Genomic DNA, 22497 nt, shown 5'->3' on the forward strand with positions numbered 1-22497 from the left:
AAACGGAGTTTTAAATTTTTAACTTTTTTTGTGTGTGTGTAAGATTTAAGACGAGCCGTCGTGTCTGATTTTAATGCAACTGATATCGACATTAAAGAACACCTTATAAACGTTCAGTTTCGCTTCGTTGATTTTATAAGATAACCAGTATCGAATATATAATTTTAAAAGAATCTGTTCTTGTAACATGAATAAGTAAGCAATAAAATTTTGGAAAGAGAGAAATAAATGAAAAAAATGAATGAATTTTATGAAGGAACAGAAATAAATGAAAGCGATAAAGCTGTCAATTTAAAGATTTGAAACACGAAAATGAAATTAAAACATAAAAACCGGTTCGATCAGATATAGTCAATCTGATTAAATATTAAGAAAAATACTGAATCATCCATAATCAATGATTGATCCTCCAAAATTACGCCTGAGAAGACCGGAATTTAAAATAAAACGTCCACGGTCTAGAAATTTTAAAAGTTTGGAATTCTACCAATAGTCAAAGATTTGTGGAGGCATCCCGGTCATAAATGACGCGCGCAAATTGGAGAAGCTTTCAGGTAAATAGATTTTAAATATGAAAAGTTCCCGACAGTTCCGGCCCATTTATCTTAATGAAGAAGGATGAAACACTCACGGATCAATTATGGCAATAATCATTTGTCATTAATCAAGATATCCGTTGGAAAGCATTTTAAGTGCCCTAACCATTCTCTCTGTCTGCGACACCCTTGATTTATCCTTTCCGTTTCCCAGGTACACGAGGTAAAGGAAGGAAATCGCTAAGCAAGCTATTCCATATGGGATTTTGGCACAGCATCCTTCAGAAAAAATTCTATTACGTTAATGATTTCTAAATCTTCTAATGTCCCTAAACCTGAAATATACATCACGTGAACTACACTGATGTATGCTGCTATCGTCTTGGAGATGTTCATCCAAGTTCGAATCTTGAGATTGCCAGAGTACAAGCTATTTGTGATTGTGAATCAGTTTAGGTAAAAGCTTTCTAACCGGGGGTGTGGAAAAGCAGCTCAAAACTTATAAGATTTGTGCTATTTTTGTTTTAAAAGGGAGTTTGATATCACAGCAAAGAGAAAAATACTTGTTCGGGCTGAATGTAGATTATGTTTATTGAAAAAAATTGGAAAAAAAACAGCATATCATCAACTAAAGGAATAGCATAACTAATATGGAGTTAGTACAACATCTTTTAAGAAGTGATATAGTAGTGTATGTTTGATAGCGATTAAGGTCCATTTTTACTACACTTTCTGAGATGAAAATATTTAGATACATTTTTTGGAGATCCGCGGCGAATGCTAAACTGTGTTGTTATTTGTTTAGAGCAATTATATTTACTTGATAATTGTAATTTTAATTTAGAAGTCAAACAACAAAAATCAGCGTTATATTTTCAAATTTTCACAGGACTCGTTTCGATGATTTTACCGAACCATCAGCAAATCATGATGGTTCGGGAAAACCATCGAAAGGAGACCTGTGAAAATTTGAAAATATAACGCTGATTTTTGTTGTTTAACTAATTAATACTTGTTCGGCATGTTATTGTATCTTAATTGTAATTTTATTTACTTCATATTAAATTTCTGCTCTCACATTTTACCTCCATGAAAAAATATTTACTATTCTTCTTGTTAAATAAATTGACAGTTGACATCACAGGCATTTTGAAAAGAATTTTATGTATATTGGACTAAATATTGTAGATTTTAATGGGCTTCATATACTATGAGCTCAGTAATGCTGAATATAACTGATTTTATACTGCGAATTTAGTTGTTTTGAAAGAAAATTCCAAGCATCGCTACTTTAAAATCACAGTTTTTATTAGGTAGAGACGTTCTGAATTTTGAAACCATGTCAAATAATTAAATTTGTTTTTTATATAGCATTGCGTCTAAATACATTCTTTGAGGTACCTGAATTTTACAAATCAAGAATTGGAGGCGGTTTCTCTAATCATTTTAAACTAAACATAAGGCAGCCTTTAAGAGAAAACTTACTCATGTGTCATTATATGTCTCATTGCCTTAAATGCCTATTGTATTTTAAAATGAAACACTTACTTTCTTTTGAAAACTTTTGTATCTCTCTACAGTAGCAAATAATATCAAGAACCCCTCCCCCCCCATTTAAATCTTTGGCAATGTACAATGAATACTTACAATGCTGAAGGACTTTTACACATGTAATCTTAATAATCGTAGGCTCTAAACAGTTAGCTGTTAATTCTTAGAAAATAACCATTTTAGAAAATCGTTCGAGCTTCTACATCTGCTAATGTTAAATAAAATATTGTTTATTAGAAATTCTTCAGATTATGGATTAGACGCATTTTTTATATCATCACTTACTTTCAAAAGTAAATTTTTACGTTTCAATTAAAAATTACAAATAAGTAATATTTATTCTAAATTTCATGGAAAAAGTGATTTAAAGTTTTACGTCGCCTGTTTTCAAAATTCATTACTGGGATTACTATTGAATCAAGAGTCAAAATTTTCATTACGAAAATTGTACAAATTTTTTTAACTTGGAAGTGTTTACAACTTTGTGATATTAAATTTAATAGCACGAGTGATTAAGTAAAAAATAGTGATTTGTAAGTCAGAAGTAAATTATTTAAGCTGTAATAGGAAGAAAAGCTTATTTTGAATGTTAGATATTCCAAATAAATCAAACAAAGTACGGCATGCAATATATTAAAATAAAACTCTTTACTTACGCTGTATTTAAGCACATGTATTGGTATATAAAGGGCTACTTGTGCTGTTTACATATGATTTTGAAATATGTAAATCTTGAAACCATCCGCCCATTAAGTTTAAAATCCTTTCCTATAAAAACAATACAATTCTTTTGTTATATTTTGAACTCACAGATAATACCATTTTTATTCATTAGGCTATCCTGTACGAAGGCCAAGACAAAAATCTTGAAATGTGCCACGTTTTACTCACGTACGAAGTTATGTGCAGTTAAGAAAATGCTCTGAATTTTTTTCTGATCTTAAAATCTAAAAAAATAAGAAAATAATAAGCTATAGCATAAAATACATTTAAAAAATTTTCCTTTATCCTTCTCAAGAAAACTTCCCTATTTCTTTATAAAGCGTTTTTGATGTTTCTCTGGTTTTCAAGATTGCCATAAAAACGATGGAAGAGAGGGAAAGAACGGTAGCGTTACATAAGATCTCTGGCTCTATAAAGAGCTCATTTTATCTGGCGGAATTTCTTTCACGAAATGAGAAGGGAAATTCTCCTAGCATTTCTTTTTACACTCGATTCTGTTTTAAGCATGCTGGCATTGTAATCTGATTAAATCAAAACCAGGAAAAAAAAAAAAAAAAAAAAAAAAAGAGGAAAGAAGATGAAGGGCAGAAAGGAAAAATAACAGATACTACAGATTAGAAAATGAACATATGAAAGAGATATCTCTAATTATCTTTCATTTGCAGAATCTGTTTTTAACAAAAAGATACTTTTTTATCGGCTTGCCTTAGGTAGTATACAGTAAAGATAGTTTCGACCGAACTACATTTTAATTGACTCGAGAACTAGATGTAATTAAAGAGCACGTTACTTATAAGGAATAGGATAAAAATACATTTCTAATAGAAGAAAAAGTATGATTTTTATGAAATCGATGGCGGTAACGCCACAAGTTGGCGACAACTTCTAGTTTACTTTTTTTGGTACTATTCGGTTTCGAGGGCCATAAAAAAATTGCAGCGAAAATGTATGCGCGAAAGCGCCAAATCTAGCATACACGCCCATTTACCAGCGTGCCAAATCTCGCGTACGAGCTGATTTCAGATTGCGTAAGTTTATATAGTTCTGTATTTCTTAAGATGCCATTGAAATACTAGTTTAATTTTTAATTCCTTTTTTGATATCCTATGGATCTAACAATTTAGGAATTACCTATGATGAAAAGTCTGCGATAGAACTTTGGGTAAAGTGCAGAATAACCCACTGCTTGACGCGTTTTTAAGAATTGCACATACTCGGTGTAAAGATCGTGACTTGTAAAGATCATGACTTGTGAAGATCGTGACTTAAAGAGAACGTGAAATATAAATAATAGGACAAGAACTTGCATTTTACGGTGTGGCAACAAGAAGAGGATTCGAAAGATTTTTATATATATATATTTGTTTAGAGAGTTGAATGTTTTTTTAATTTTTTGAATAGTTGTAAGAGTTTTAACTGAGTAGTTAAGAGTTTAAAATTTTGATAGTTTAGAGCTGGAGTATTTATTTATTTATTTTTTTTGGTTCTGTTTTAAAATTTAAATAAAAGTATTTTGTTTATTCTGAAAAATTAGCTTTATTCTTCCTACAAGATTCAATATTCAGTATATTGAAATAAGGAAAGGATTTTTACTGGCGCAGTCGACAGGATCGGAGTTTCCCCGCATATAATTACGAACCAAAATAACTCAGGTGAGAGCTCAATTTACCTTGGAAACGTAAAATAGTTAATTAAGATTATGAAAAGTTAATTATTGTTTCCGTCATGGAATCTTAGTTTATTTACTTGTCAAAGTAATGAATACGCCAGTGTTCAAATGTAATTTTCAAAGTAATGAATACGCCAGTGTTCAAATGTATCTACTTTTCTTAGCAAGAAGTAATTGCGAGCAAATTAATAGACATTTTAAAAGAAATTTATCTTAAGTGTCTTAGTGAATAAAAAATGCTTTTGGAAAATATACTCGGTAGAATTAAGACATTATGATAAATAAGCATTTTCGCTTGTAATTTTTTTTAAATATGAATTCTTTTATCAAAAATAAAAGTTTTCAAGGAGCTTTTTAAGGTGTTTGTTTTCTTGCAAGTATAGCTAGCAGTAAAATTTCAGATATTCATGTGTATATCATCATATTATAATTATTAATGTTCACAGTATTTTTCCGCACTCGATATGTTTTTTTTTTTTTTTTTTTTTTTTCCACTCCGTAAGCACAAATATTTCAAAAATTATCGAATTGATGATTTAAATAAATTTTAATAACTTATCTAAAACTGTCTGTGTTTAGAAACACTGCAGAAGCAGTGGTAAAGATTATTTCATGCAGAAAACTTCTTGATAATGATCTTAATCCTAAATCAGTATACTGCTAATGATTTATATTAATATCATTGATAACAATATAGTCCAGACTCTGATGTCTTTCTCAAACTGCCTTCTTTAAAAATAAAATTTCAAATAAATAAAAAACTTATTATTAATATACATTGAATTGACTCCAGCCTAGAATTAATAATTCTATAACTTATTTAATTTCAATAGTATAGTCTAGTTACTCGCGTATGATTAATTACGGTGCGATCGCAATCTAGGTAAACTATACTTATCATTTACACTATTGCGCTTCTTAATGACCTGATGGATATTGATTTTTCCGGATAATTGCGTTTTCTTAATATGCTACTTCTAGTCCAACTGATTCCATTTGAGTTTTCTTGCTGTTTTATAAGCAATATGAAAACTTCTTATAAATAATGACTAGATAACCACTCCTTTGTTTTAGACTGGTTATGTACCTAATTCAAATCAATGTATCGGAATTTTAGTAATTTGTTTTCAAATTGTGCTGTTTACAGACAGAAAATAAGGTGGAATTTTCTCTGGAAAAAATTTAATGAGTAGATACATTATGTTTTTCATCAGCGTCCTGTTAACAGTGAGAGAAAGATTGAGTTCATAAGGCTAATTAGAAAGAAACTGTAAAAAGAAAAAAATGAACCCAAGCAGGATTTAGCAAGGAAGACAGGAATAATTCTACTTTATGCATATACAAAACTTCATTCTACTCTTAAGCCAAAACTGCAGACGATACTATATGATATAAATTTTATTTTATGGAACTCTTTTTCTTCGAATTTCTCAATTAAGTCTGGTGTTCAGAAGCAAAAAAAAAAAAAAAAAAAAAAAAAAAAAAAAAAAAAAAAAAAAAATTAATATTAAAAAAAATATTGTTATTATTTAATAGTAATTTTAAAACTCAGTTTTAAATCAAACGTTTAGTAAATATTTACGTAAATGAGGCAGAAAGAAGAAAATGTTATTAGAGTGTATCTCGTCATATTTCCTCATATTAGAAATTTTTTAGATATTTAATATGCTACGAAATATATAGATTAATAATTAATATAGATACGAAATGCATATCAATAAGAAATTTTTATCTAATTAACTTTAAAAAAATTAAGTTTACTTGAATCATAGTTTTTTTTTTTTTTTTTTTTTTTACCCTTTTTAAGTATTCTGTGACTTTTATTCTGTACCAATTTTAAACTGCAGGCTTAACAGCTACACTCTTAATGATATAACAAAAAATTTCTTCTGCGTGTGGTGCATTTTTTGGCTTCTGAAGATTATAAAAAAATAAGTAAATAACAAATAATTTTTTTTTGTAGATTTTGAGACAATGAGATGGAAGTAATGTTTATAATAAAAGCTGCTCGACATCTACGAATTAAAATGAAGACTACTATTAAGTCTATTAATATAATCCAACTAATAATTTCGGGTGCCTTATAAATGTTTTCTGGAAATTATTGACACAGTCAGGCATAATTTAATTTGTCACTATGAATTATATTACAGAATACTGCATTTTTTCAATAATAGTACCTTTTATTTTTATTCGGTGTCTGGAATTAAAATATATGCTTCGATTTAATTTTAAAATGTAACTAAAGATTTCTTTTACCTGCTTTTAGTCGGTGCTGTGACAAGAAGAGCTGTGGAAACAGAAATGAAACACCCTCCGATCCCGTGATAATTGACAGGTAGGATATGTGTTTCTTGGTGTATACTTTTCCATTCGTTGCATATATATATATATATATATATATATATATATATATATATGCAACGAATGGAAAAGTATATATATATATATATATATATATATATATATATATATATATGCATTAGTTTTGTTATATATGTATATTAGTTTTGTAATACAATAGGTTATGGAGCAATAATGGTAAAATAAACTATTCTATTAATAACCATTTAAGCTATTATTATTATATAAATTTTCCAATAACTTGCAGTTTTATATTTCTTATTCAAAATAATAATAATAATAAGCTATTTTTTAAAGTCCTTAGTTTCTTTTAAATTGCTTAATATTAAATAAACAATCAAATAAGATCACTAATCGCTGCCACATCCAGCTCGTTTTCGATATTCATTCGCCTGATCTCTAAATTTAGTACAAATGTTTGCGCAGCAGATGGCTCTACAACTAGATCCAGTTACCCTGCCCTTACAGTACACCTCTGCCCGCCTTATATTCATCTTATATTCACGACAACAACAGTAGGAGGAAAATATGTCCGAATTTGCTTGAGTTTTAGTATTCTGAGTAATGCAGCTTTTAAAAGAGCGCAAGAACGGTTGATTATGTTGCCAAGAGCCAGTGGAGTAATTCATGACACAATTATTAAATAGTGTGTAACTTTTTATAGCTAATTAAGAAATACAGATATGAAAATTAATTTTAATAGCTCTAAATGATTTTGATTGAAGGTCGTAATCATTTATCGCAGAAATATAATCTTCTAGAATAATTTCCCACTCTGTTTGGGTAACCGACTGAGAAGATTTCTACGTCATTCACGTTTCATCTTCGAGACTTTTTTGTATAAATGACATTAGGATTTATATCCTCCAACAAAGGGAAGAGGAGACGCTAGTCAGTTGTCTAATTTTCAGAAGATTATTAAATTTTCTATCAGTTACAGATATGTTTCTTAAAGATAGGGTGCCATCTGAACCATGTAACCCTCTGCGTCATACTAAAAGACTACATGAACTAGAAACATTTTGGGATATCTTTTATAACAGCCAGAGGATTCTTTGTGGTGGAACAGAACATAAATAATTTTGGTTGTTAAATTTTTTTATTTAATGTTGACTCATTTCTTACTATCAAAACGATACTAAACCAGCAATATCTTAATTTTTCAAAGCACATAAAATAGTTTAATGGCTATTCACTTGTTTTTAAATATGGAAAAGTATTATAGTAACACATAAGGACATCTTCACAGCATCTATATATTACATTGGCGAAATACATTTAAACAATGAAAATGACAGTACGAATGTTATAAATTTGCGAAGAAAACTTTAAATATTTCTGCAAGCAAAAGGTCATACAGCACATTATTTTAGATTTGATTATGAAGTTGTTTTGTTATTTTTCTAATAGTCTACTTTTTTCTATTCTTTATTTATCATTTTTCAGTTTTCCATATTTAACTATATATATACTTTCTTTATTTATCATTTTTCAGTTTTCCATATTTAACTAGTCAAGGTATGTTTCGTAAAACATACGTAAAATGCTGCAATATAAATTACATAAATTTTAGCGTGAAAAATCAGCTATCGGAAACAATTTTCCCCCCTATGTTGGAAATTATTTTAGAAGCTTATAATCAGACTAAAAGATATTTAAACAATTCAGAAAGGTTTTCAACCTATAATACAACCTAAAATATATTGTATATATATTGGCTTTCAGATTATCAAGATATGCATTGAAGCACACCTGAACTTGCTCTCACTTGCCACTAAATGCTTAGAATTAATTGAGAATGTATTAACAGGGATTCAAGTTTGCCGTCTCTCAAACTTGTAGTCAAAAGACTATTTGTAATCTCATAATGTAATTGATTTCTTTCTGCAAATGGAGTAATATTATATTAAAAATTACGTCATTTCAAAAAAGTGGTATTTTGCTTGAATTCAGCTATGTTCTACTATAGAATGGCTTAGGTATTTCTCAGGTTTTGAGAAAAATTTTAACTGCAGCCGGAGTTTTCTATAAGACAGTCTTCAATATTTCTTTACTATGATTAGAGATTGCAATATCAGCAGGGAAGTCCATTATTCACTTGATATTTCTTTTAGCATTAATAAGACTAATACTGATATTAGTTACAAAATACACATTGTTCATTGGGACCTTAGTTTCATTCGGAAAAATAAAGGTCCATGCCCCTGCAAAACACGCACAAGAAACATCCGAGGCTGAACCATAAGCCCAGCATCTAGTTAACGTAAGCTGAAAAAAAAAATGGATTTATATTAAAAATTTTTAGTATACGAGACATAAAGTTCGGCCAGTCGGAGACATGAAAACATATCACATTTCTGATTTCTGTTCACATTTGTTTTTAGAAGTAGAGGATAATAAGATTTCCAGTTCCAAATCTATATAAAACTGTAAAATTGATGGGAAGATTTCAGGTTAAATTTCAGTTACGAAGTTACTGCAAAGTTTGACATTTAATCAATAATTACCTTGTAGTATTTAATAATTTTAGCGCACGATTAAGTTTCTGTAGTAAACTTCTTTAGTGATAAGTTTTTAATTTAAAAATATATTTTTCATTAAATGTTGAATGCAAAATGCACTCCGTTGCTTTAAATGAACTTATATGCTATTAAAGAATATTTATTTTTTTTGTTACACTCTTATCAAATTTTACTCTCATAATTTACTCTTTTTCCATTTCTTATATTTCGTTAATTTTTTTGCCATATATTCATTTCGATTTAACATATTTTATTTCTTATCTGTCTAAGATAAATTTTATTTTATCTAATATATTATAATATAAATAATAAGATAAAGAATATATATAAAGAATTAGAATAGTTAATATTTATTATAAAACCATATAACCTATTTATCTGTATAGAGATTTATTTATATAATTTTATTATTTATATATGTAAAATGAAACATAGTTCTGTTACACACGCAGACTATAACAGCGTTCCGTAGAGTTACGCCATTTTTAATTTTAGAAATTAACTCTATTTGATACGGAAATATTCGTACATTTAGAGCATAGCATTGAGATAAATATCTATATTGAGGTAATATATTTTCCTTTGTGAATTAGGCGTAACAACAAACGTTTAGCTAAAAAACACTCTTGTTTTCCTCATTCAAAAAACATATTGCTACGGTAAAATAAATTTTGAGAAAAATAAAACATTTTAGAAGATAATTCAGAACTGCAAAGCAAATATGCTATTTGCGAAGGAAACTAAATTTTCAACCAAAAATTCTACGAAATATACGAATAAAACTAACTTTGGTACTTTTCCGTTTTGCCGGCGCAAGCGATAAAGTCGCCAATAATGGTACAACCCATGCCAAACGAAATATTCTCGCTGGTAACCTTTTACGCCTCAATTTCAAAACAAGTCGCAGCTTTTTCTTATCAGATTGATTGTTTCTTTCAATACTGGCATATAATTACATAGAATTTTTATCAGATAGTTCAGTTTTATGTCTAAGGCCATTTTCGGTAATAAAGTTAATTAGGATGCAATCACAGTGCTTACCCGAAGCCGAAAATATAGAAAAGGTAAAGTCAAGGGTTAAATTCATCAATTCTAACGAGAATGCATTAGCGAAGTAATGCACTGCAGTTTTACATAATTTCTGAGTAAGCTATTCGCACGAATTGAAATATTTCTTGCATTTAAACTTGTGTTCCAAATTAAGATTTAACTTGAAATTAATGTAGATAATTACTGAGAGCATTAGATTTTTGTAGAGTAGTTTACGTGAGATGAGATCGCTTGGGGTCACGTGATATAAACCGGCGAATCAGAATGTTGAACCGTGAAAGCATAGTAAATTCTTAAATTAATGTGTTTTTACAAATTTATTGTCTTTATTTATTGGCTTTTTATAAAATTTTAAGCGATATTAAAATGTTTATGCCTTCTTTTTTAAAAAGAATTCTTAGAACTAACATTTTTTAAATATTTTTTACGTGTATACTGTATGTTGTCGCCAATAAAGTCTGCTTGTCGAGATTTGCGCCGGCGAAACGGAAAAGTACCCTAACTTTCTATAATAGTTCATCTCATATATTTTGTATCATCATCTAATTTGTATAAATAATATGCATATTTCTAAAAGAAGTTTAAAAAAACTGATTCTATACTGTACAAATATTTAAAAAAAATCATTAAAATGTATTCGCCACTGTCAGTTAACCCAGAGTCTTCAACAGGCGCGAAAATCAGAGTAACTGCATATATTCAGTCTTGTCTTTGAAGCATATTGTCGTTCTTTGGTGGATTTTACCGGAGTTCTTTAAACACTAGATTTTCCTCTTAATTACAAATGAAATGTAACTACTTTGCTGCTGATTCAATAACACGTTTTGCACGGTTATTTTCTTAATTTTCAAAAGGGCCAACCAGCGGCGGAGCGGCAAAATCGTTGATCACTAGCGAGCCCACCATTGGCAGTGTGGTAAAGTCGCTGAACACTGGTAGTTCGAATCCCGCGAACGGGCTAGCTGCATGGAGTTTTCGTGGTTTTTCCCATGTGTAACATGTGTTTCCCTTGGAAAGTTCTCCACGAAGGCATCCCTCCCCTTAGGCAGATAGCCCTCGAGGCTTTGCCATAATCACACACAATACAATACAATACAATACAATACGTTGATCACTAGTAGTTGGATCTGGGGTTTGAATCCCGGCGAACGGGCTGGTTGCATGGGCGTTTTCGTGATTTTCCGTATGTGTAACGCGTTGTGCGAGCAAGTTTTCCTTAGAAAGCCCTCCGCGAAGGCATACCTTTCCTTAGTCAGATTGTTCTCTAGTGCTTTCCCATAAATAAACCAAACTAAACTTCACTTTAAAAAACTTCTTAAAATTGTAGCTTTTTGATGCTTTTTCACTTTTCACTTTTTCTGACATTTTTATTTATTTTTATTTATTTGTCTTTTTAGAGCTCAAATGATTCTTCCGACAATCTTTTTTTTCAATTTTAATGAATTAGCTATTTTTTCGTACACATTTTCTGTACAATTCCGCCCCGCCCCATTTTAAAGAATATTATAAAAGAATAATTGCACCGAATTCCGCTTAGTGTGATATGTATTCCTTGTATTTCATGTATTGATTTAATTTTTTAATATATTTACAGTAGGTTTCACATTAATGATTAGGAAGAAACATAAAATGACTTGTCATTTAAGACAAAGTAAGTCAAGACAAGTCATTTAAAACAAGTTTGGTCAACACTTGAGTTAGTTCTAAGAAAAGAGCATTTTTATTTGATTTATACGATTTGTAGTTTATTACTCAAAGTACAGAAAACAATCTAGATCCCGGATGGAGCTGTACTGAACTGTTCTGTTTAAGAAATTGTACAATAGAACTTCTGTTTTTCAAATTTAAATAAGTCGAATGGAATGATGAAGTGTATATTCGAAATTGTTATTGCCTTTTCTCATTAGCTTGTAGAGACATTGGGTATATTTTTGGAAGCCGGAGAGATGAAAAATTAGCAACGCTTTCCCCGGAAATCGAACCGCGGACCTCTGGAATACCGGCCCAGCGTGCAGAACCACTATATTACGAAGGCAGGAGAAATACCTTATATACTCCCCCTTTTAAAGGGCGACTGGGATTTTTAGGGGACTCATTCGCCAAATCCTGGGTGTGGAGAATCCTCATCCAAAATCCTTTTAGTTAGGGTGCTACTGTAGAGACATTAGGTATATTTTTGAAGCAGGAGGGATGAAAAATATGCAATCGTGTTCGCTGGGAATCGAACCACGGACCTCTGAAATACCGGCTCAGTGTGCTGACCACTACACTACGAAGGCACGCTAGGAAGGCGGGAGAACAAGGTCGTAGCTAGAATTTCTAGCGCCCGGGAACAAATAAAGAATCTGCGCCCCTTTCTGTGTGACAGAAACGGAAAATATTTCATTAAAAAATTTCGTAGCATGACTTTGGTGCCCCTTGGATGCTGCGCTCGGGGACAGATGTCCCCCCTTGCCCCACCCTAGTTACGCCACTGCGGGAGAAATACCTTATAAGCTGAGCTTTCGATTAATTGAATGTCCCTTTATCTCCCTTCAGCTTCTGCTCGTGGAGGTTCCACTGCATTCCATTGCGCAAAGAGAAAAACCATAAAGAAACATCCACACAACCAGACAATTCTGTTGGAAATCAACCCCGTAACAAAACTACAAGTATTCTGTAATCTTATCCTCTGAGCCACTTTAGATAAATTCAATGAGTGTTACATCGCCATAGGACGATGCATACTCCAAGTATTACCATACTTGTAACATACCCGATAAAAATAGCACTGGATCTGTAGACTGCTGCTCGCCCGCTAGGAAACGATAATGGGTCGCGTGCCAGGAAGCCTTTATCAGACAGCGTCCTCGCTTGTTACATCAAAGACCCTCTAAAATTCGAATCCCCCGATTTGAGAGTCCCGCTTTAGCTCGACTGAACTGTCATCTCTCGTAGCTTTCTGAACCTCGGTGGTTTCCTTTAGCTGGCTGTCACAGAGACTCAATTGATAACTGGAGTCATTACTTATATTGAAATTAAATTATTGATTTAAAAGCAGAAATTAATTGAACTCCAGGGAGAAATTATTACCATTTCAGGCATTCCAAATTTTGTTGTAATTTCACTTTTCTTAAATATTTCATAAATTAGAGTAAAAAAATTGATACAACAGTGGGAGAAACATTTCGTATGATTTTTTTACCTGTCATTTCGCAAAGCTGTTCGCTGCAGTAACGCTTATGTAATTGCAATTAATATACTCACATCTAATCAGCAAAATTTACTGTACCGCATCTTCTGATTGTAACACTTTTAGAGCGGCTGCATTTTTAAAAAACCGCTGCGTGTTGACCTATTCACATACGTATACAGAAGAAATTTAGTAAATTTAAAGCGTGTTTGCTTTTCAGAATTTATTAATGACAAGCGTATGAACATATTTATGTTATCAGTTTATATCCTTCATGTCAGTGCTATATAGTATCTTTCATACCATAGCTTGAATATACAAGTAATACGGTTTCACTAGACGACCATCCAGAAGTCAATGCATTTAATTCGGCTAAGTGTACTTTCTAAAGTAAATGAATTAAGAAAAAAAAAAAAAAAAAAAAAAAAAAAAAAAAAATTGGAGCTAAAAAAAAAATTGAATCAGAGAAAGGCTTGAGCTTTCCTGAAATTTTCTTTGAAATTCTTACATAGTTTGCAGAGATCATTTTATGTTTAAAGTTGTTTTCAATTCGAATTTTCGGATTTTTAAGAGACAGCTTTAGTCTTAATTTTACCTCTTGCCGTTTGAAATATTCTCTCAAAACAGGGAAATATTGTGGGAGGTAGCCCAGATTCAACAGAAGAATTTTTCTTCTGTTAACCTTGTTCAAAAGGAGGAATGGAAAGCTTAAGAAATCAGACTTCACTGAACTGTCAATCTTTCGTGTTATATAAATCTAAACATTAAAGAAACGAAGACTGGGGAGAAATTAGGCGTACCATGCTTTAATACAGCCCAATACCCAGAGGTTTATATAAAAACGATAAGGAATTTTTAAATACCCTTGAAAACATCATATTCGTTGAAATACATATAAAATACAAAACTATTTTGTGGCCTAATAATTGATTTGTTAGCAGTAAAAATAAATCAGTTTACCTTTAAATGTACGGGCCCACCAGCGGCCGAGCGGTAAAGACGCTGAACACTGGTAGTTCGGTCTGAGGTTCGAATCCCGCGAACGGGCTGGCTGCATGGGCGTTTTCGTGGTTTTCCCCATGTGTAACGTGTATACGAGCCAGTTTCCCTTAGAAAGTCCTCCACGAAAGGCATCCCTCCCTTTAGGCAGATAGCCCTCGTGTGCTTTGCCATAATCAAATACACCACACCACCTTTGAATGTACGAAAATAAACTCAATTTTTTTCTGTTAAATGAAACGTTTCAAATATTTAAAAATAACTTCCTTGTTCCTTCCTTGTTTGTAGCGTTAAATGAACACAATATAGATGATTTCCGTAGGCTCATTTTTTCCTTTCTTTAAATTCTCTTTATCCATGAATTCTGTTTTGTAACTTTTAATAGATAGACTATCATATGAATGAATTGAATGGTCGTGCATGGACCCTCTCCACTTCTTTATAGAGCATGCGTGATGTCCTCCCTAGAGCAGTTGGAACTTCGATGAATTGCACATGGATTGTCTCTTGTAATGGATTTTGTTTGAAGATAATAACGAGTCACATTTTCAACATCTCAACGTATAATGTTTCTTTTCAACGAGTTGTTTCTTCCTTTATATTAAGATCCCCACCTTCTTACTCTATTATTAGTTCATATAAACACGTGAAACGAGTATTTTAGCTACTTTTGGCGTCATGTTTCCAACATTTTTCTGATACTTTGTGCGCCCTATAGCTCCTAAACGCTTGTCCCTCTGCCCTAAGATTTCCCAGTTCTTCTACTTGTGACATGAGCTTTCAGAAAAGTATATGGAGTTCCTTGAAACCGGTATCAAAGGTAGGTAGGTCACGGAGGACTGGAACGCCTGGTGTCTAACAGAGGTAAACAGGCATATGTTCCACTTCCTAGTCTAACTACAGCAAAAGCTCCCTGGAGCCGCACGAGACAGCACCAGGAGATTATTGAGGTTGTCAAAGGGAAGTACATGGCCTTACAAGGGCATTAGTAGGATTATATTACAGATTGAAGAGGCAAGCTGTGGTGTTACAGATAGTAGGAAGTTAAACTGAAAATACTTTACAATAAGACGTACACATAAAAAGACCTAAAAACACATAGGCAAACAATACACAAAACACAATGCGTAAAATGCATAAACAGAGAGCACATAAAACAGGTACATACACATAGTCACTTAAGGCACAAAAAGACAAATGGAGTACATGAAGTCACACGAGAGCTGGAGCACAAGGTTAGTGTAGGACTGTTGATTTTTCCGATAATAACCCTATGTGCTATATCTGACTTCGAATCTAAAATTTTCTGAAAAACACAAAAACCTTGTCTAAAACTTAAAGGTTTATTTAACTGGAACTTCAACACTGATGAAAACTTAACATCACAAACAAAAACTTAACATCCTGGGTGGAAAACTTCAAAGTGCTTTAAAGTAACAGCTATGCCGGCACGGTGAAGAACACTTTCCCTTAAAAGACAGAATCCATCTAGCCCTTTCGGCGTATATCTCCATTCCGCTGAATTCAGACATCCGCTCCTACGTGTTTTGGACTTAAACGGCCAGGCTGGAACTGGAATAGGACTGGATCAGGACCGGAACAGGACTGGAACAAGACGGGAACCGGAACAGGACTGGATCCGCAACAAGACGGGAACCGGAACAGGGCGGAAACCGGAATATCTCATCCCCTGGCTTCCGCCCCGGGCAGGTCTATTCTGGCTCGAACTAAAAGGAACTGCGGTGCCACTAAGGAAAGCACCTCCTTTTATTGCCGGCGGTTGCCGTTACTACAGGCGACTTATGCAAATATTTAACATCCTTCCACCTAAGGAAAAAAAAAAAAAAAAAAAAAAAAAGAAAAAAAAAAAAGTGAACTTTCACATCAAAGTAAAACAATGCAAAAGAGCCTTAATATGCCAATCTGTCCGGCGGAGTTACAGTTCTACCAGATCGTGTTACAGGCCTGACAGATTTATCATCTATGTTGAGTTTAAGTTCAGACAAAGAATCTTGTTTTTCATTCTGCAGCTTCACGGGTACATCATTTTGCGCTACCTCTAAAGGATACAGAGTTCGAACTGCTCTAAGCAAAATTCCATTTCGGGTCTTTACTCTTGCAAGCCGATCCATTCCATCAGGTCCTGGAAGTAGTTCTATGACACGACCAAGTTGCCAAAAAAGTCTTTTGTCACTACTACCGATCAAAACAATATCATCTAATTTAATAGTAACTTTCCTTTCAGCTCTTTTATGCGAAACCTTGAGAATTCCCAAATATTCTTTACGAAATCTATTTTTAAATGCTTCTCGTACAGTTTGAATATACTGAAATCTTCTTTGTAAATTACTTGATTTAATACCGTATTTTATATCCCGCAAACTACTAGTTCTAATTTCTTTTAAAAAGTCGGCAGGAGTTAAAGCTTTAAATTCAGGATCGGAAGGAATTACTGTCAACGGTCGGTCATTAAGAATCGCTTCACAGTCACACAGTATCGTGTACATTTCTTCATAATTTAAACAAGCATGTTTAAGAACTTTTTTAAGGACTTGCTTCATCATTCCGATCAGACGTTCCCACCAACCACCCCACCATGGAGCACTTGGGGGAATAAATTTCCATGTTATCCGCTCATTGGCTGCCTGCCGATTAATTTGTTCAAAATCTATTAATTTAAATGCATTTGAAGCTCCTACAAAATTAGTTCCATTATCACTGTACACAGTTGTGGGTTTACCTCTTCGTGACACGAACCGATGAAAAGCCTGAAGAAACACTTCTGTAGATAGAGAAGTCAGCAACTCCAAATGGACCGCTCTATAAACGGCGCATGTAAAAACACAAATCCATGCCTTTTCTTTGTTTCTCAACAATAAAGGACCACAAAGGTCTATACCCGTTACTTGAAATACTGCTGAATCATTTACTCGCTCTATTGGCGGTGGGGCTGATATGTGGTCAACAGGTGCAGCAGAATATCTCTTGCAAGTAATGCATTTACTCAAAACAGAACACACCGTTCTTCTGCCAGATAACAACCAAAACCTTTCCCTTAAGGTATTCAGTATATATTGTACACCTGCATGTCCTTTCTTTTTATGTTCTTCCATAATTAAATTCCTAACTAATGGATGTTCTCCTGGTAATATTATAGGTGTTCTAAACTCTAACGTGTCATCTCTTCGAAACGCACCAGTTTTAATTCTTAGAATTCCCGCATCGTAAAATGGACTAAGAGTTCGTAAGCATGCGTCTTCTATATCCTGAAACGATTCCGATTGAATCAAGCGAATAACAACCTTTTCTGCAAAATCAATTTCATCAACAGTGAGTTCACCTTTCCTTTTTTTCTTATTTCTGCAATTAAAGAAAAATCGTTGAATCCAACCAACAACTCTAACTGTTTTTCGATAGCTAGAAAATCGCTCACTCAAACTAAACCTTTCAGTAGACACTAGAGATGAAACCATTGCCTTTTTTTTCTCTCTGGCTATTTCCGCTTCATCAGTTATAAATTCGGCACTCGGCCAATTTTCTTGCGATTTTAAAAGCCAGCTCGGACCCTCCCACCATTTTGACCGGGAGAGTTGGCGAACTGAACACCCTCTACTTGGAAGATCTGCAGGGTTAAGGTGACGAGGTATATGCCTCCAATCCTCCACACGTGTCAAAAGCCTTATTTCCTGTACTCTATTTTCTACAAATGTCCCCCATTGTTCTTCCCTTTTTATCCATGCAAGGACAGTAGTTGAATCTGTCCAGAAAAATATACTTCTGGCCTCAAAGTCTTTTAGAGCGTCTGCAGCAAGACGAGATGCAATAGTTGCTGCTAACAATTCTAATCTTACAATGGTAGTTTCCTTTTTACCACAAGGGGAAACTCTAGACCTAGGCTGAAGCAACTGTACTTTAACTGATTCAGGTTCTTCTACACGAATAAAAACTACTGCCGCATACGCTGCTTGACTGGCGTCACAAAAAACATGGATTGAACACTGTTTTGGCTGATATCGTATCCACCTTGGAATTTTAATGTTTTTCAAAAGAAAAATGTCCTTTACCCATTTCAAAAATTTACTTTTAATTTCGGTGTTAACTTCTTCGTCCCATTTTACTTTTGTTTCCCATGTACGCTGTAATAACATCTTAGGTAATATAAGGACTGGACATGTTATACCGATGGGATCAAATACTTTATGGGCTATTGCCAAAATACTTCTTTTCGTAACTTTCTCGAAACAAAGATTTTGTAAATTAGCAACATTTATTTGAAGAGTATCGCCTTGTCTTTCCCATAACAAACCTAATACATTCGCAATAGATTCTGTTTCTAAACTACAGTCGGTATATTCCCAACCCCGCAATTCAAATTTTCGTTCTGCCATAACATCTGAAGATACTTTCATGAAGCGCTGTAATTCATCTTCACTTCCAACACTTGTTACACAGTTATCAACATAGAAACTATTCATTAATTTAACAATAATGTTGGAAGAATATTTTTCATCTGCATCATTTTTCTCCAAAATTGAATTTAAGTGATATTGAATAACAGCTCCAAGTAAAAGTGGACTACTAGTTACACCAAATACGACTCGACAATGACGAAAATGCTTCAAGCCATCTTCACCCTTTATCCAAAGAAATCGGAGGAAGTTTCTGTCACTAGAATTCAGGCCAATTTGTAGAAAGGCTTTACGAATATCAGAAATCACCCCTATTTTTTCTTGGCGAAATCTATTTAAGATTGTAGGAATAAATGAAATAAGGTTTAATCCCTTTTCAAGACAATCGTTGAGACTCGGAGAACCCTTTACTTTAGACGAAGCGTCAAATACTGGCCGTAACTTCGTAGTACTATGTTCCTTAACAACATGTCTATGTGGCAAATAATGATGGGGTAAATCTAATTCATTTACGGGTACTTCCTCTATTATGCCCTCTTTGAGCCATTCTTGGAATATATTTTCATACTCTTGGCGAAGATTATCTATTTCAAGTTGCCTAATCGTACCGTGCAACCTTTTAAGCGATAACTCAAAATTATCCGACAGGGGAGGGTGCCCTTCCAACCAAGGCAAAGACACTACAGAGCGGTCATCTTCTATTTTTACAGTATCAAGAAAATGTTGCCTGGTAGCCTCATACAATTCCAATTTAGTCTTTTGTTCGGATGGGTCCGTAATACCAAGCGAGTCGAGGGCCCATAAATCAGAAATACAAGCCTCTTTATTCAACATTGATGTAACTAAGAATGTTGAACCTTCACTATTCAACTCCCCGGTTTTTCCCATAACCGTCCATCCTAACTTTGTTTCAATAGCTACAAGACCGTTTGAAATTTGTTTACGATTCCCCGTTAATAATCGTCCTGCAACATCGGCTCCTATTAAAATTTCTATGGGTCCTTCTAAACGATCTGTTAAACTTATTCCACAGTCAGCAAGCTCTTTAAGCCATATTCCTTGTCCAATAGAAGGTATACTATTACAAATAACAGGCTGACTTAACGCATCAAAATTACAACTGTACGAGCCAGACATATTAGATAAATGAATTTTGTAAACTTTATGTTCACACAAACTGGTCGTTGTACCGCCAAATAATGCGTGGCTAAGGTATTCCTTTACCGTATACCTGTAACCCATATCTTGAGCTGCGCTTTGTAGAATATATGACCTTTGAGAACCAGTATCAATTATAGCTCGAGCCGAACGAGATTTTTTTTTTATCTCCTTTAATTATTACTCTTATTGTTTGCAGCAAAACCTTAGGAGACCTTGAAGAAATGTTGGCGAGTGTTTCAGCCTGATTTGGAGGCTGTTCCGTTGCCTTGTCTCACTCATTTGTGAATGGCCCTTACATAGAAAAATATGATGCCTTTTGCCGCATGTAAAACAAACTGTTTTTAATCTACACCTCCTGACAGAATGTCCAGATTTCAGACACAGATAACAAGAGCGTGTCCTTTGGACCAAAACTTCTCTTTCTGACAACGATAAGTTACGCGCCTGAAAACATTCCGCAGAACCATGATTTATACTGGAACAAAATATGCAGCCTTTTCTAGCTTCATTAGAAGAAGTAAACAGTTCAGCTGCCGTAGGTTTTAAGCGAGGTTCTCTTATCTTTAAACCCGAATTCCCTTTCTTATTACCGTGAGCCAATCGATCGAAAACATTGAAAGATTTAGCTGCTAAAGAAATTCTTTCCTCACTTTCAACTTCACCGCGCAAGAAACATAAAAGGCGCTCAAGGTCAGATTCCCTTTCTCTTAACTCGGCGTTTTCGCCGGTTAAACTTTCTGATCCTTTACGCGAAAACCTAAGTCTCTCCCAGGTTTTTAAGACTTCATTCGGCAATGCTGATTCTACCAATGGATATAATATCGCGCAATATTTGCCTCTATTTATTCCCAATATCTCCAAGGCTCTTAGATTAGATTCGAGTTCATCATATAGTTCCCGCAAAGAATGTGTACCTTGTTTTTGAATAACAAGGGTTAGCAAATCACGAATATAAATCTCCGTTAGTAATTCTTTGTTACCAAAACGCGTCTGCAATGCTTCGATTGCGCTCTTGTAACTATCGCCAGTTGGCGGAAAGCTTTTAACTATTTCCTCTGCAGGAGAATTCTCCATAGCCTGTGCTAAATAAGCGAATTTATCATTATTATCTAATGTAGGATCTTTATCAATCTTTTGGAATTGCCCCCAAAATCCTAGCCATTTCTTCACGTTGCCGTCAAAGATAGGCAATTTAATCTTCGGATAATGTAACATTTTATTCTGAACAAAGGACGGATCAATTAAAGTTACATTCGGGGTTCCAAAAGTGAGATCTTTTACTTTACTTTCCAGAAGTCTCCACCTATCAAAATATAATTCAGATTCATCTATTTCCTTAATAAGTAAAGTCTCGTCTGTAATTTCTTTAAACATTAATTCTCGTATTTTCATTTCAGTATCAAACAAAATTTTAGCTTTCTCGGAAATAACTTTTATTTTAATTAATTTTTCTTCCTGATTATATTTAGTTTCTTCATTGTCAAATTCATTACAAGCTTTACTGAATAGTCTTCTATATTGAGTTCTTGCTAATTTTAAAGCTTCCATAATTCAAAAATAAAAAAGTCGCTTACCTTGCAGATAATATCCTGTCGCTTGATGCCAAATGTTGATTTTTCCGATAATAACCCTATGTGCTATATCTGACTTCGAATCTAAAATTTTCTGAAAAACACAAAAACCTTGTCTAAAACTTACTTATAAGGTTTATTTAACTGGAACTTCAACACTGATGAAAACTTAACATCACAAACAAAAACTTAACATCCTGGGTGGAAAACTTCAAAGTGCTTTAAAGTAACAGCTATGCCGGCACGGTGAAGAACACTTTCCCTTAAAAGACAGAATCCATCTAGCCCTTTCGGCGTATATCTCCATTCCGCTGAATTCAGACATCCGCTTCTACGTGTTTTGGACTTAAACGGCCAGGCTGGAACTGGAATAGGACTGGATCAGGACCGGAACAGGACTGGAACAAGACGGGAACCGGAACAGGGCGGAAACCGGAATCTCTCATCCCCTGGCTTCCGCCCCGGGCAGGTCTATTCTGGCTCGAACTAAAAGGAACTGCGGTGCCACTAAGGAAAGCACCTCCTTTTATTGCCGGCGGTTGCCGTTACTACAGGCGACTTATGCAAATATTTAACAGGACAGTTCTGTTGTACATAAATACAGGTACATCTTGAATGATGAATGATGAGTTCGTGAATACTCATGTGTGCAGAAGAGTGCAGTTAGATTGCTAAGGCTTTGATTATTGTAGCGTCGCTAAGAACATAGATAAAAAACACTAATAAAAAAGCACGACGATGTTGTAGCACTAATTATTGGGCAGTGCCCC

At 33.6% G+C, this 22497-nt stretch overlaps 2 protein-coding genes across 8 annotated transcripts in view; one reads left to right on the forward strand and one right to left on the reverse strand.

Moving 5' to 3' along the window:
• Positions 1-22497, reverse strand: part of LOC146995590 (inositol polyphosphate-5-phosphatase A-like) — a 214360-nt gene that overhangs the window by 181195 nt on the left and 10668 nt on the right. The window lies entirely within an intron of this gene.
• The window catches only part of LOC146995591 (transcription factor unc-3-like), an 83694-nt gene that overhangs the window by 12224 nt on the left and 48973 nt on the right, over positions 1-22497 (forward strand). For 6 of the 7 annotated variants that reach the window (XR_015043165.1, XR_015043164.1, XR_015043163.1 and 3 more), the window contains exon 2: positions 6749-6817. Coding sequence is in view for 2 of the 7 variants with exons in the window: in XM_085824478.1 (XP_085680604.1) it covers positions 6749-6817 (69 nt within the window). In the remaining 5 variants the exon portion in view is untranslated. Of the gene's footprint in view, positions 1-4438; positions 4463-6748; positions 6818-22497 lie in introns of those variants that run through there. The other variant, XR_015043166.1, reaches the window with a different exon arrangement.

The sequence above is a fragment of the Stegodyphus dumicola genome, chromosome 9 (genome assembly GCF_044657685.1).
Source record: "Stegodyphus dumicola isolate Sdum_Otavi_A_Nest chromosome 9, ASM4465768v1".
NCBI classification, from domain to species: Eukaryota; Metazoa; Arthropoda; class Arachnida; order Araneae; family Eresidae; genus Stegodyphus; species Stegodyphus dumicola.